We start from the raw sequence: 14,929 nt of genomic DNA, 5'->3' as shown, positions 1-14,929 counted from the left end.
ATCTTGATGATAAGGGTCAGTATGTGCAAACAAAATATTTGTTTTTGTGTAATTTATTATTTTTCTTTCATGTTTGCTATTGGTGAAGTCTAATAAAGGTGCTCTCATTCAGAAAATAGACCCTAAAAGGGTAGTTCTAAGAGGTTAATGCTTCCACCTATACCTTTTAAGTCAATAAATTGTGTTGTCTACTTTTAATTCAATTATTTGTCTTTAAAAAATAGTAATAATAGCAGAAACAAAAATCCTTAATCTTAAAGTCAAACTTTATTCATATCTTATTCTTATTTAACGATCTGCCCTTCTGATGTCACTGCTGTTCTGCAAAGTTTAAATCAAACAGGCTGACCAACACAGAGACCAATCTGTAATCAAGATCCAATTTCCTTTTGTAGGAATAACCTTAACCCTCTCCTTACCCTCCCAAGAGTAATGGGAATGAATATGTGTGGCTGTCAGGCTTCTGTTTACACACCAAACCATATTACTGACCCCCATATCACTGACAAATCTTTTTACCCCATTTACCATGCTGGTCATGATCCCTTTCACTATGTTGGAAAAAAAGACACAGCGCCTGAGGGCTCTGTTCAATATATAAAGCTTATATGAGTCATTCAGGTAGAATGGCAGCAAAGGATAAAGGAATTTGGAGGGGGTTTGAAGGAGAGAACTGTAAAAATTCAAGTAATTCAAGTCGTTATACATGTATTTCCCTTGACAATGATTTTTTTTATAATAAATGTATTCAATATTCATTGTCAAAATATTTTGTTGTTGCTGTTGTTTCTCACTTATACCGCGCGGGGGCGAGCGCGATTTGGAGGACGGAAGCAATTGAACGAGCAACCGGAAGCTTATCTTGCAGTTTGCAAGAGGTGTTGCGACTTTCCAGCGTTCCTTTCTGTACGTCTGGGTAAAAGCAACAGCAAAAATGTCCGAAAGAAAAGTATTGAATGTAAGTATATGAACTCTGAAACTGGTACTTCACTGCTGTTATTAAAAATACTATAGGACCAGAGCAGGTTGACGTTAGCATTGAAGCTAAGTGTGGCGTTTTTTTTATAGTTTCTGTTTAATTTAACTAAAAGCTGGTAGGTAGCGTTGCTTTTTCAACTACTGTTACTACGATAGTGTGTATCAAGACTATATTGTAATAAAATTAGACATTATTAGTCTAATGGCTACAAGTTTGTAAGCTAACCTGTGTGTTTTGCTATCCACAGAAATACTACCCTCCGGATTTCGATCCGTCCAAAATCCCAAAGCTAAAGCTCCCCAAAGATCGTCAGTATGTGGTCAGATTGATGGCTCCATTTAATATGAGGTATGCTTGTCTTACCCACGTATATCTAAGAAGTTGTTTCTACATTCCTGGATACACTACTGAAGTTTAACTTTCTTACAATGGAATGCAGCTGATGTTGTAAAGGATGCTGTTATGAATACACAACCAGACAACATGTGAGAAGGTGAACAAAAACGCCCCCTGCAGCGTTTGAATGGACTGGTACCAACAGTTGTGGTCAGACATATACACTCATCATGGGCATGACTGTCATGGTAATTTTGGGCTTTTAATGATTTAATTGAACCGTGCTTTTTTTTTTTCCCAGGGTGGAATGATTTTCAAATTACATTTTTAATTATTTAAAAAAATGTATTTGTCTTGGATTTTGACTAATTTACAATATTATAAATGCACTAAAGGTGAGGCTGTCAAGCATGGCGGTGGTAGTGTCATGCACTGCTGTAGTTTTTGCTGCCAGTGGTACTGATACACTGCGCAAAGTGGATGGAATAGTAAAAAAGGATGAGTACGCCAAAATTCTTCGACTTCACCTCAAATCAACAGCTTGATATTTGAAACTTGGACACAGTTGGGGGTTCCAGCAGGACAATGACGCCAAATAAACATCAAGATATTAAGCTTCTGGAATGGCCCCAGCTTCAATCCGGTTGAAAATTTGTGGACTGTGTTTAAAAGTCAAGTTTCTGCTAGGAGACCCACCGATTTAAATTAACCCTACCAGTTATGCCAAGACGAGTGGTCAGATATCCAGCAAGAATTATGCCAGAAGCTTGTTGATGGCTACCAAAACAGTTACTTGCTCTAGGGATGTTTAATCAAGTATTGTGTGTATATATTTGAGTCTGTATGTATACTTTTGATCCAATGTGGATCTAAAATCCAAAATAAATCAAAACATGTGCATCCATTTTTTTCATTTTCTAAAGTCATTAAAAATGTATGCTGTGCAATCATTGCAAGCCTACAATTACCATGACTTTCATGCTCATGACTAGTGATGTAAACTTCTAAACAAAACTGTATGTATAGTGTTTTTTACTCTTACTGAACATGCAAAGCAATCTTTAGAACACATTCACCCACTCACACAGCCACTGTTAGCCTTTTAAATAACATTAGTAACCCGGGACCTCATGACTGTTTGCATACTTCGGTTCACATCTGTTTCAGAGATTTAACAAATAGGATTTTAAACAGTGGGATGTGTTCAAAAATGTAAAATCTACTGTTCTTAATAACTCTGGTAAATGACCTTCATCCAGCACATAATAATAATCTTTTAACATTTTTTCCAGTTTCAGAAAAAATGATAGTATATCATGCTCTTGGATTGACTATATGACACAAACATTGTATTTTTCAAGTTGTTGGAGAAGGTAGAGCTGTTGTAGAGCTTCTTTCCAAATGGAGACTTCCAGGTCCAGTTTAGTCATGGCCTTAATATATGTTTCTGCTTTTTAGTGACTGGAGAGTACAGTGTTAAGGTTATTTCTGACTGTCAAAGCAGGAGTCTTGGTTGGTTTGTTTTATATGAATGTAAGAGTCTATTCATTGGATATAGGGCTTATTTGCAGTAAAACAGGGTTGCTGCTCTCTTATGGGACCTTTTTTTGGCTTCTCTAAATTACTCTTGCCACTACAGTGTCATCATTTCTTCTACTTTGCAGGTGTAAAACATGCGGTGAGTACATCTACAAGGGGAAGAAGTTCAATGCACGCAAAGAGACTGTTCAGAATGAGACCTACATGGGACTGCCTATCTTTCGTTTCTACATCAAATGTACCCGCTGTCTTGCTGAAATTACATTTAAGGTAAGTGTGAATGATCTGATCATCGAAGTTGCAAGAGATATCTCAGAGATATCACTTATATTGGGAATAAAATACCCGCTGACAATGCTATATCTTATGATGACGTCATAGACTGACCCGGAGAACACAGACTACGCCATGGAGCACGGCGCAACGCGAAACTTCCAGGCAGAGAAACTCATTGAGGAGGAGGAGAAGAGAATCCAGCAGGAGAGGGAAGAAGAGGAACTGAACAACCCCATGAAGGTTAGTGTTTTAAAAGTCATCCACTGTTCTTACTTAGATTGGCGCATGAAACACAAAATGAATGGTTTCCCAATCCTCGACCAGGTGCTAGAGAACCGCACAAAGGATTCAAAGTTAGAGATGGAGGTTTTGGAGAACCTGCAGGAGTTGAAGGAGCTGAATCAGAGACAGGCTCTGGTGGACTTTGAGGGAATGATCGACCAGTACAGAGAGATGGAGAAGAGGGAGCGGGAACGGGAGAAAGAGGAGGATGAGCGTGAAATGAAGTGAGTTGTGCATGCTCAGAAAAATGGTCTGTAAAACAAAAAAAAACAAAAAACTCAATCTCAAGCATGTTTCATATTTAATTGAAAATGTTTTTGCTATAATATCTAATACATAGATGTATATGTGGAAATTTAAAATTACACTGTGCTTTGTTCAACAGGGAGATGTTGGAGCGTGCTCTCGTGAAAAGACTTAGAGAGTCTGACTCTGATTCAGAAACAGAAGAAGAGAGCAGCAGCAAACAGTCGAACAAGTCCAGCTCAGACAAACCAACAGACATCCTCACTACTGACAAACCAACAGAGGCAGAGGTCTGTATAGCCACCCACATGTGACATATCTAAATATCTGTCATAATCATCAAGGTTTCAGTGAATGCCTCTTCATTTTCCTGTTTTACCTCCAATGTTTCAAAGTTTGAATAAAGAACTATGATTTTGTTTTTATAGTTTAGAGTCTGGAGATCAATATATTGGGCTGGGTTTTCATAAACCTAGTCACCTAACACAGACCTCTCATGACATATGTGAACGTGATCCAGAAATACAGCCATCTTCTGTGGCCCAAGCCCAACTTAAAATTGACTGAGGCAAAGTGAAAAGCAACAATGCTGAAAAGGTTTTAGAGCAACATATTCTTCCATCCAGACCGTGTCTTTCTGGGAGGGCTTTGCATATTTCAGCAAGACAATGCTGCATCTGTTACAACAGCTTGGCATTGTAGTAGAAAAGTCCAGGTGCTGACCTGGGCTGTCTGCGTTCATCAGTGGAAAACATTTGCACAATCATTAAATGAAAAATATGGCAAAGACTGCTGAGCAGCTAGAATCTCTTATCAGACGAGAATGAGACAAAATTCCTCTCCTAAAGGTCCATCAGCTGGTTGTTAACAAACTATTGTTAAAAGACGAGGTGATACTACACAGTGGTTTTCAGTTTAAATGTTAAATATGATGTTCTGTTTTCATTTACATTTTACACACTTTCTCAGCTTCTTTGGAAGTGGGTTTATATGTAAGGTTGTGGCAGTTAAGGCCAGTGACTTTCACAATGCTCATTGTCTTTAAATACAGAATTCCACAATCACAATGTACATAATGAGAATTTTCTATGTGTTGCTGACCGAAAAGCTTCGGGCTGTATTTTCCTCATCCTTTCTACAGGGAGCTTCAGCTGGAGGAGCAAAGAAGGCCAAGGTGGAGAGCTGGGAGAGGAGTGTCGGGACACTGGGTGGTAAAGGAGCATTAGGTTCACTGGTTGTCCGAAAGAAACCAGCAGTGACTGTGAGCAAACCCAGTTCAGTAACGGAAACTGCTGCTCCTGCCGCACAAACAGGTAACACATTGATATCCTGCACACTTTGACCTCTTTTATTTGAAGTCTCTGGCATTTTGTACTTGACTTTTGTTTTTCTCTCACCAAACTATGTCCTTCGTGTTGGTACTTGTTCACATCTTTAATCAAAAGTTAGCTTTTTCTTCATTGTAAGACAGTCTTTGTTTGTCTTGTTTTTCAGATTCAAAGCCAGCGACGACAGACTCCACAGACGCTTCTAAACCCATCACCACACAAAATGGGTCATCATCCCTCAGCCTGTTGGGGGCGTATTCAGACAGTGACAGCAATGACAGCGAATGAGAACAAGATGACTCAAGTGACTGACATACAATTGTATGAATGGTGCAGAAAGGAATACAGTGCTTAAGCCCTGTTTGTAATGCTGTACAGATATTGAAATCTCATATAAATCAGCTTAAGGATTTTTTTTTCCCCCCCTAGTTGTTTAAATCCAGTCAGATCCACAGAAAAATTGGTCTGTTTGTCCTGTGACTATACCACCTGTATATTTTAATGTTTATTAAAATGTCTGTACTGTTTGTATGTAGCATTCTTTTAACTTGGTGTCTTAAAAGCATATTATAATGCTGGTGTTTCCAAGCCAGCAGAGACATATATGTGCATGTCCTTGGTCTCGAGGTCCATGCCCAAAACGCACCACCTAAGAGCCATCCAGGTCCAGGAGGGGGCAGCCTAATCTAGTCCCCAAACCAATTCAACTGACGTCCTTCATTGTGGAACAGTAGAAGTTCTGCTCTTGTAAATGAACAAGCTCCCCACCTTGCCTCAAAGGGAGAGCCCAGACACCCTTCAAAGGAAGCTCATTTTCAACATTTGACCACAAAGCCAAGATAAAAGTCAGTAAATCAGTAATCCAAATTCATTTGTGTAGTTTTTTTTTCTCCCTCCACAGATGGGATTAACTGGATTTAACTTTTATTTCATATACATAAAGTGGCTCCACCTCAGGCAGCCAGCATTATTAAAAATCAAAATACATACTGTAGTCTAACTCTCAGAGCCCAGAATAAATTAAGTAGTTGTGGAATTGTTCCAGGGTGGAATTATTGTACAGCATCTTTAATGATCTTTGTTAAACAAAGTTGCACCTTAGCCATACTTTTCTGCTAGCCATCAACAAGCTTCTGGCAAGATATTTGATCACTGTTTTTGGTAGAATTAGTGCAATGAAATTTGTTAATTTCCTCACACCAACCCCACTTTTAGGCATAGTTCACAAATTTCCAGCAGGACTGAGGTTTACTTTGGGAAGGCCGTTCCAGAAGCTTAATTTTAGCTTGCTTTTTCCGTTCCCATAGGACCGTAGTCCTATTGGAACACCCACTGTGTCTAGCTTTTGAGTTGAGGTGAAGTAGAAGAATGTGGAGGTAGGCCTAGTTCTTTGCACTTTGTGAAATGAACTAGTTCAACTGACAACAAAACAGCTCCAGAGAATGAACCACCATCATTTACATTTGGTACCCTACAGTGTTTTTAGATTTGAAAGTCTCACCTCTACTCCTCCAAACATACCTCTTGTAATTGTGGCCAAATAGGTCAGGCTTTCTCTTGCCTGACAATCCATTTTTTTTTCTCCAGAAGGCATTTGACTTGTTCATGTGGTCAGCTTCACATTTCAGTCAAGCTTGAATGTGTTGATTTTAGAGTAGCGGCGTCTTTCTTAGTCAGCACCCTCTCCGTCTACAGATATGTAAAACACTCTTCGCTGTGGACCGTGACACTGTGTTTCAGCAGTTTCCAGTTCATGGCAGGCATGAGCCTAGGTGCTTCTTGGGTTGTTTCTAACATCTTAACCAATTTTTTTCTCATCTGAGGATGACAATTTTGGTCTTCCTCCAGTCATTGGCGATTACGTACAGCTGTAAGTGAAAATCTTGGAATATGCAGTTATTTTGAAGTGGTTCCGAAATACCTTTGCCTCTTCTATGTAATTTTCTTTCTTATTTTCACTGAGTTCCTTGGACTTTTCTATTGTTATGAGAATTGGTCAATCCAATGTGCGCTGTCAAATAAATCCTTCATATGCTGGCAAAGAGAAACTACCAGATGTAGTCGATTGTGATCACCAATGAGAACTTAATAGGCCTTGGCCTCGTCAAGTTATTAGATGCTGTAGAACCTTCAAACACCACTTATTAAAATACATGGTGAGTGTATTTATATATTTAAGGCTGTATGTATATTTTTGACCCAGTGTGGATTAGAAAAAGCAAAAATAGATTAAAAAATTTTCACCCAATTTTTGTTTTTAAAAGTAATTAAAGATGTATGCAGTACAATCATTTAAAGCCCAATTCAAAGTTCAAAGATAATCTAAAATTTAGCATATGTGAACAATGTTGCAGGTTAAAGTTCACAGTGATACGTCCAGTGTAGAAAACAGATGAAAAGCAAAATATTCCACGATGGCGGGGATTATTTTTGAAAGAATGAGGATTATTCACAGCGCTACAGCTTAAACAGTGGATTAGGCAGGGTTCGAAGGACTTTAATGTCGACTCACAAAAATAATGAACAAATAAGTAAGTAAATAAATAAATAAATGTGTGTCCCCTCCCCTTTAATCCAGTCCGCCGTGGCTCTGAGTGGTGTGTCGGAGACGGTCTGCTCCAGTGTCTCCTCTGGTCCGACTAGCATTAGCTGTCTGACCTGCTTGGCTCCGAAGCAAATTTTAGCGATTGCATATGTTTTACTTTGAGGCTGGACAGCATTAACACTAAAACCCGGATGGTAACAACAAAGACATAACTGGAACGGGTGACCGTCAATGCAAAGAAAAAGGGTGAGCCTAAAGAAGTAACGTTAGCAGAAACTGACGGTAGCTGCTATTCGGCTAACTTAGCTTAGACATGTTAACACTGCAGTGACTCATATTTAACTGCACAGCTCAATACTCCAACTCATAACTTCTTAAACTAAAAGACAATGGGATTCGTTAGCTGTTAAGCTCTTTAAGAGTATTTTTAGGAGGGAAATGCTACCCTTAATCCAGTGTTATGAGAAAGTGATTGATTGAACCCCCTTAATTTACAACCTAATGCTAACTAGCGATTGTCAGTGGACGCTGAGATCTGCTTTGCTGTTTATTAAACTAGAGGAAATCTTATGCAAGCTAACCACATGGGTTCAAGATTAGGGGTTAATCTTGCCTAACCTGTTGAGTATATTGTTGTAACAATAGCTCTCTGTTTTGGGGGTGACTTTGTCAGGGAATATAAAAACAAAGGTGGAAGAAATTTGTGCAGATTTGTGCATTTCTGTTAAGTAAGGTGGTGTCCAAATGTAGCAGCTGAAATGGCCAATTTTAATAATCACTAAACAGCCCCTATAATGTGATATTTACTGCTTCATCCCCACAGATCCATGGCAAAGTGGCTGAAGGACTACCTGAACTTTGGCAGCAGGCGTGATCCTCCACAACCCCCGAGGCCAGATTACAGCGAGAGCGAGATTTTGAGGGCCTACAGAGCTCAGAAGGAGCTAGATTTTGAGGACCCGTACCAGCACACTGATAAGGAGCATCAGAATGGCGGTTTCGGCTCCTGTAATGCCACTGTGAGCCTTCCCTCTTTCCCTGCATTTGGTTCAGCACTGCCTAATGGTGTAGAGGTATGACTTGGACTCCTTTTTTTACAGTCATGCACACATGCAGCTTATGTTCCCTCCCCAAAAAAGCCATGTGTCCCTACATAAATTGCCTCACAATGACCACTTTTAAATGCACATGCTCCAAAAAAGATATGCGCATGTTTGATTCATTATCTAATGTGTTCTCTATCCATGTCTTACATTTAGGTAAAACTTGTGTCTCCAAAACACAGACTGATTAAAGTGGACTCTCAGGAGTTTGGTCGCTGTAAAGTCCCTCTGAGCCCTGTGACTGTTCAGGAGGAACCTGTAAGCATTGTTATTTCAGACAATCACAATCTCAAAACACTTGGGTCCAATGTCATTGCATTTCATTTGTGTAATTCGCTTTGTTTCTATCCCCTCACTAAGGTGGTTCCTTCTGCCCCAGCAGCGTCAGAGGCCGACGCAGATTACTCGGATCCTTTTGACGCACATCCACACCCAAGAGCCAGAACAAACTGGGAGCCCAAATCTGCACCAGCAGACTGCTGCAGTTACATGGAGCCATTTGAGGCCCAGCGAATCATTTCAGGTTTCCTCTACATAAAAGTTGATACTTGTATATGGTGAAATACTTACCGTACCATAAATAATTCACATTTATTGTGCATTTTATTGAGGTACAAGTGTTTTGGGAAGAATTACTTACCTAATTCTTAGGAGGGGTAAAGGTGAAAAGTTTTCACCTTCTATGTTTCCTGTGCAGAACTACAGCACAACATGATGGCCAACCGGTCTGGGAGTGGAGATGGCAGTCAGCTATATGACAACCCATATGAGGAGAGGACTCGGTACCACCATCGAGCTGGTCCGCCTCAGAAGGTTGAGGGTGGGGTGATAGACAGCAAGGAGAGCAGGCTACCTCAGGATGACGAGAGGCCGGCTGATGAATACGACCAGCCGTGGGAGTGGAAGAAGGACAACATCTCTAAAGCCCTAGCAGGTAAATTGGGGATTTCCTGGTATTACAGTTCTGTAGCTACTTTTCTTTGACTTATCATTTTCTCTCTGTGTGCCCATAGTTCAGTTTGAAGGGACCGAAAGAGAGCGATCACGAGGTCACACAGAACAATCCAGGCTTACCATGACAGGCGCCACATCAGAGGCAACTACACTCCGTCTTGTAGGTGACACTCCTTCGCTCTTGGGAGAGAGGGTGGATCCATCTCTGCCGCTGGAGAAGCAAGTGTAAGTTGAGATTCATAGTCTTAACCTTTGATGTTGGCTCTACTAGTTTTTTGCTTTTTTATTCTACTTCCAATAAATAGCAGTCTTTCTTACACAACATACCCTTCCACTTTCATCATGCTTCTAAGTAATTAATTGGCTTTTGTTTTTAAGTGAAGTTCCTCAAAATCTTTTTTTTTCTTTCCCCAAAATGGGGGGGGGAAAGGTCATTCAAATAAACCAAAACAAAAAACGGCCTTGAACTGGTTTAAGTTCAAGGCCGTTGGTCCAGACATGCATCGTCTTGCATTTAACAAAGAAAAAAAAAAGAAAAAGAAGTTCGCAGGTTTAGTTTGTTTTGTTAAGTTTCTTTAGATTACGTGTGTGTGTGTGTGTGTGTGTGTGTGTGTGTGTGTGTGACAAAGTAAAAGCCAGTACTTGTTAGGCTACACAGTTTTCAGTTACTGTTGTTGTAAAGGGAAATTTTATGTACTGACAGCCATCCCAGACGAAATAAACTTCATAAAGGAAATGCCTACAACTTAACGACTTGAAAAATTCATCCCGACATTCCCTTTTTTCTTTCTTTTTTTAAATTGAAACATGCAAAACTTGGCTTAAGAACAAAGTCTGACCTGTGTGACTCACAGAATAAATCAGAAATGGAGGCTGGAGCTTTGCATTGGCGCTCGCATTTGCATCTGCAGAACACAACCAGCCGCACTTGGCTTGGCTTATTTTCTTTTTTTATTTGATTATAAAGAAATTGTGGCGATTACTGTCACATGTTTGGTGTTGTCTTGTCTTCTGCATTTCACATCCTAAACGTGATAGGTTACCATCAGCGACAACAAAAGGAAAACAAATATTTTAAGTTCAAGCTGATATAAAGCTGGCTGATATGCACTTATGCCCATTGCTGTAAACAATGCTTGCTATGTATAAAATTTTGCAACTGGTTTATGAAAAGATTAATGCAGTTATGACTTTATAAAATGTTTAGCTTTGTGTTATGCTGTCCTGCTGCTTGCCTGCAGGTGGTACCATGGAGCCCTGAGCCGCGCAGAAGCAGAGAGTCTGCTGACTCTGTGCAAAGAGAGCTCCTACCTGGTGAGAAATAGCCAGACGTGCCGAAATGACTACTCTCTCTCCCTCAGGTAAACATGAGTGTCCCTGAATGCTTCGGTGTGGAGTGCATCAAAAAGAAGGAAAAAAAACCCTTCATGTTGTCTTACTTCAATATTACCGCAGTCTGTTAAAGGGTAATTATTCCCTTGTGTACTACTTGGCTTTAGGCCCTTCCCAAATTTATGTGATCTGGTCCCCCCCCACGCACCCACCCATTTGGGTATTGTTGCACATCATTTTCCTAGTTGCTCTGTTCTCACTTGGTTACAACAACCTTTTTTCCCGGCTTTTTTTACTCAGCAAGTGTCTTTTTTTAGTCTCTTTGATAACCAACATGGAAACAGCTGCTTGGAAAAGATCATAGGCATGCTGGGAATTGCTCCCAATCTCACATCTGTATTATTTTGAAGCAGTGAGCTGAAAGAGCACAGGAATTTGTTTGGACTCCAGTGCAATGTTTTACCAAAAATATTTGTGGATTCTCTGAGCATATATGTGCTTAAACCACTGATCAAATCAGCAAATTAGCAAAAGGGAGAAAAAAAAAAAGTGAAATGTAGCTGCAAAATGGAGGAAAGGAAACTAGAACAAACTGCTGCCAAAGCCCTGTTTTGGTAATGCGATAGAATCTGATCTAAAATATTGTTTTGATGGAAGAAAGCCAGATGTGTAAAAGCTCAAGCGTTCAGAATAAAAACGCATTTTTCAGATGCTCGAGTTTGCTTTCATACCACATGCGTGTTGGGTTAAGTAAAGGGTATTTGTAGAAGGTGACGACATATCAAATACAAGGAAAAAGAGAGGTGCAGGAAAGACCTGTTTGAACTCAAGATGTTGTCTTTAATGATTGCTATCTTTACCACCAACGCACCAACAAAATTACGGGAAGACGAACCCAAGCTTCTCTAAGCGATGATTTTGGCCATTGTTTTTATCTTGGATCCCTGAACTTCTCTTTGCAGAATGAATAAGTTGACATTAAAGTTAGTTCTGAGGGTGCATAGTGAGATTAATGGTACATTAATTATATCAATTAATAACCTATCCCCAAACAGATTTTCTGTTTCACAGACCCTTCACTAATACCACAGAAGGAAGCCGTGCAGTAAAAGTTACAGCAGTGTGTATGTGTGACATAGTCCCAGAGACCTGAACACATTTGGATTGAATACCTATAAATGAGTTTAAAACACAGTATTTTTATACATCTAAGTGCGTCATGTGACTCTTTACGTTAGAGGAGGAAAAGTGAAGGATTTTTATTTATATGTTTGACGCCAATTTCAAAGTTTGACATTTAGAGATTGAGGCTCGGTTATATAAACAGGCAGCAGTGATTCACAGTGAGAAGGAATAAAACTGTCGGCAATTCATACCAAAATAATAGGCACAGATGCTGACTCCTGGTTGAATGACAACTCTCCAGTTCCCTTTACAGTTTTTTGTTGTTGTTGTGGTTCATTTTCAAACTTTTTAATTAAGCAAAACTGAATGGGCTGATTGTGTGCAGCCCACCCCAAGCAATGATGATAACACAATTGGTATGTTGATCTGAGACTGCAGGAATACTTTCATCACAGAAAGCTGTGTGGCGCTCCGATTGTTGTACGAAACATAACGTGACATATTTGTTCCAGGTGGCAGTTTTGATAATTATAAGGTCTTAAAACATTCTGTAATGCTCATGCACACACACAAACACACACACACTTTCATTCTCAGTCTTTCAGTGTACTAATTAACATTCCTGTCAGGCAAGTTGAGGCTCATCTGCACTGTCTCTTTATTGTCAGGAGCTGCAAAGGCTTCATGCATATGAAGTTCACCCAGTCCCCAGACGGCCGCTACGTCCTCGGAGAGAACAGCCCTCCGTTCTCGACCATCCCTGAGGTCATCACCTACTACACGACACACAAGCTGCCAATCAGAGGAGCCGAGCACATGTCCCTGCTGTATCCTGTCCCAGTGCAGACCCTCTGACGGTGACATACACATCCCGATTTTCATGGTGCTACTGAATATATTCTTATATACATATATATTCTTAGTATTTACCTATTTCTACCTGTGTCCTACATGCTATGACACTGCCATTCTACCTGCACAGCTTGCAAGAGATTGGACCATCTGGTGCCATCTTTTCTGTTTTTACTTTAATCCCTGTATCTACACTGGCCGCTTACAAGAGAACTCAGTGCTTAAGGAATCTGTGAAACAGTACATCACTGAAATCCCTCTATTTATCTGTCATGGACTCTTGAAAGTCAGCAATTGTTGATAATAGGATTGTTAGCTGAGTACTTTCACCTCACAGAGGAAAAAGACAAAATCTAGTCTTGAGACGGTAGAATTTATGTAATCTTGCATGGAGTTTTGTCTTTATTGCTGTCAGATGTGAAGCAGACTTAAAGAATATTATTGGTGGGGTCAGGGTGGCCTTAGCTTGTGCCAATAATCCAGTTTTTTGTTTTTGTTTTTTCTTGTCACATGAATTTCATGTTTTAAACTGACAAAAAAAGGTCAAAGTGATTGGAGCTCTGGTGTGAGGATTGAGAACTAAGTTTGAAAGGTTGCAAATGCAGTTGAAATCATGCTGTGACTACAAGCAGTATTGTTGTTATATTTTTTTAAGTTTTAGTTACAATTATGAACCAAACACTACATATTTAAGCCGGACCATCTCTGCGCCCTGGGGTTTTCTCTCTGCGCGTTTCAGAGACCTGCCAATGTTACTTGATGCTGTAGCCGTTTTGCCCTGCAGTGTTCTTGGCTCCTCTTGTTAATGTGTGAACAACACAAAGTTGACTGCGTCACACAATAACAGATTCCTGCAATACTAGTTTAGAGAATATTAACTACAGTATTATACTGAAAGCTTGTGGCTTTGTGAACATGATTATCAAAGAAGCTTTGGTAGTTTAATTACTGTGCTATTTTATAAAATTTTAAAACCCTGTAAAAATAAAGGTTGTGGTGTTTTCAATTTGTCTCTGCATTCTTTTTTTTTTCTTTCTTTTTTTTTTTATTTAATGTTTCATATGAGCTTCATAATGACTCCAGGTAAGGGGAGGTAAATTAAAATTTGGAATTGAATTAAAGGTAAGTTCAAGTTACTCCTCCAGCACACAGTTTAGCTTAGAAAATTAGACACGCTTCTTTTTTCCCAGATGGAATGATGGATTTTAAAAAAAATATATAAGAATATGGTGCACAAGTTCAAATTTATTTTGGATTTTTTTCTAATCCACACAGTGTCAAAATTAAACAAGTTTAAATGGGTAAGATTCCTTGAAGCTGAATATTCTTTTTTCTTTTAAGCAGTCCATAAATTGTCACCGAGGTTGAGGTTGTGGCTTTAGTAAGGAAATTCCGGATGTCTTGTGTTGGTCTGCTTTATCAATTTATGTGCGATTACAGTCCCAGTCCTGTTGGAACCCCCAGTTGTTGTTGTTGTTGGGGTTTTTTTTTTGTTTTTGTTTTTGTTTTTTTTTCTTTTTAAGTGCCCTTTCTCACTGTCCCTCTTCCCCTCTGTTTTTCTTTTCCTTTATCTTTCTTTCTCACTTTCCTGTCCCCCAGCCATGTCTGTCTCGTCTGTAACAACTGAAAATAAAATAAATAACAACAAAGGTCGATCGAATGGACCAATATGGCAAGGCCATGATGATTTACTTTCCACTTTGTAAAGTAAATCCTTTGGGTATCTTTGTTGGCCTTCAGACATCAATTCTGATGGCTAAAGAACCACAAGGGACAGGCAAAAAAAAGGAAGACCCAGTTGTGTCCAACCACCACCATACCTGATAGCTGTTGATGTTTGTAGGTTTGACAGCCTCACCTTGTCATTCTAGTCAGCTCAATCTTTGTCTCGTCTGACCATCAAACTTTTCTTTAGGGGGTTTTCGACTTCTTTATGTGGTCAGCTACAAATTTCAGTCGAGCTTGTGGACATTAACCGATTTCCTCTCATCTGACGATGACAGTTTGGGTCTTCCAGTCCTGTACAAAGTGG

The 14,929-nt window shown here is 39.6% G+C and overlaps 2 protein-coding genes across 3 annotated transcripts; both read left to right on the top strand.

Annotated features, from left to right (window-relative positions):
* The first annotated feature begins 837 nt into the window (after positions 1–837).
* yju2 (YJU2 splicing factor homolog) lies at positions 838–5,828 on the top strand. Its single transcript, XM_063498506.1, has 8 exons — positions 838–958; positions 1,227–1,327; positions 2,980–3,124; positions 3,236–3,370; positions 3,455–3,636; positions 3,798–3,948; positions 4,800–4,971; positions 5,153–5,828. The coding sequence occupies exons 1-8, from the start codon at positions 935–937 to the stop codon at positions 5,272–5,274; spliced, it is 1,032 nt and encodes a 343-aa protein (XP_063354576.1). The 5' UTR covers positions 838–934; the 3' UTR covers positions 5,275–5,828.
* A 1,747-nt stretch (positions 5,829–7,575) lies between these two features.
* Positions 7,576–13,889, top strand: LOC134646190 (SH2 domain-containing adapter protein F-like). Of its 2 annotated transcripts, none has more exons than XM_063499967.1 (8): positions 7,576–7,777; positions 8,355–8,604; positions 8,791–8,892; positions 8,995–9,157; positions 9,332–9,568; positions 9,648–9,813; positions 10,830–10,902; positions 12,714–13,889. In XM_063499967.1, exons 2-8 carry the CDS (start codon positions 8,359–8,361, stop codon positions 12,807–12,809), a joined length of 1,083 nt encoding a protein of 360 aa, XP_063356037.1. In that variant the 5' UTR covers positions 7,576–7,777; positions 8,355–8,358; the 3' UTR covers positions 12,810–13,889. The 2 variants fall into 2 exon arrangements, with proteins under 2 accessions (XP_063356037.1, XP_063356036.1); XM_063499966.1 differs by having other exon boundaries at positions 10,830–10,949.
* The last annotated feature ends 1,040 nt before the right edge of the window (positions 13,890–14,929 follow it).

Source organism: Pelmatolapia mariae, linkage group LG16_19 (assembly GCF_036321145.2).
Source record: "Pelmatolapia mariae isolate MD_Pm_ZW linkage group LG16_19, Pm_UMD_F_2, whole genome shotgun sequence".
In the NCBI taxonomy this organism is placed as follows: domain Eukaryota; kingdom Metazoa; phylum Chordata; class Actinopteri; order Cichliformes; family Cichlidae; genus Pelmatolapia; species Pelmatolapia mariae.
The sequence above is the reverse complement of the archived record's forward strand: the minus strand, read 5'-3'. Positions and strand labels throughout refer to the sequence as shown.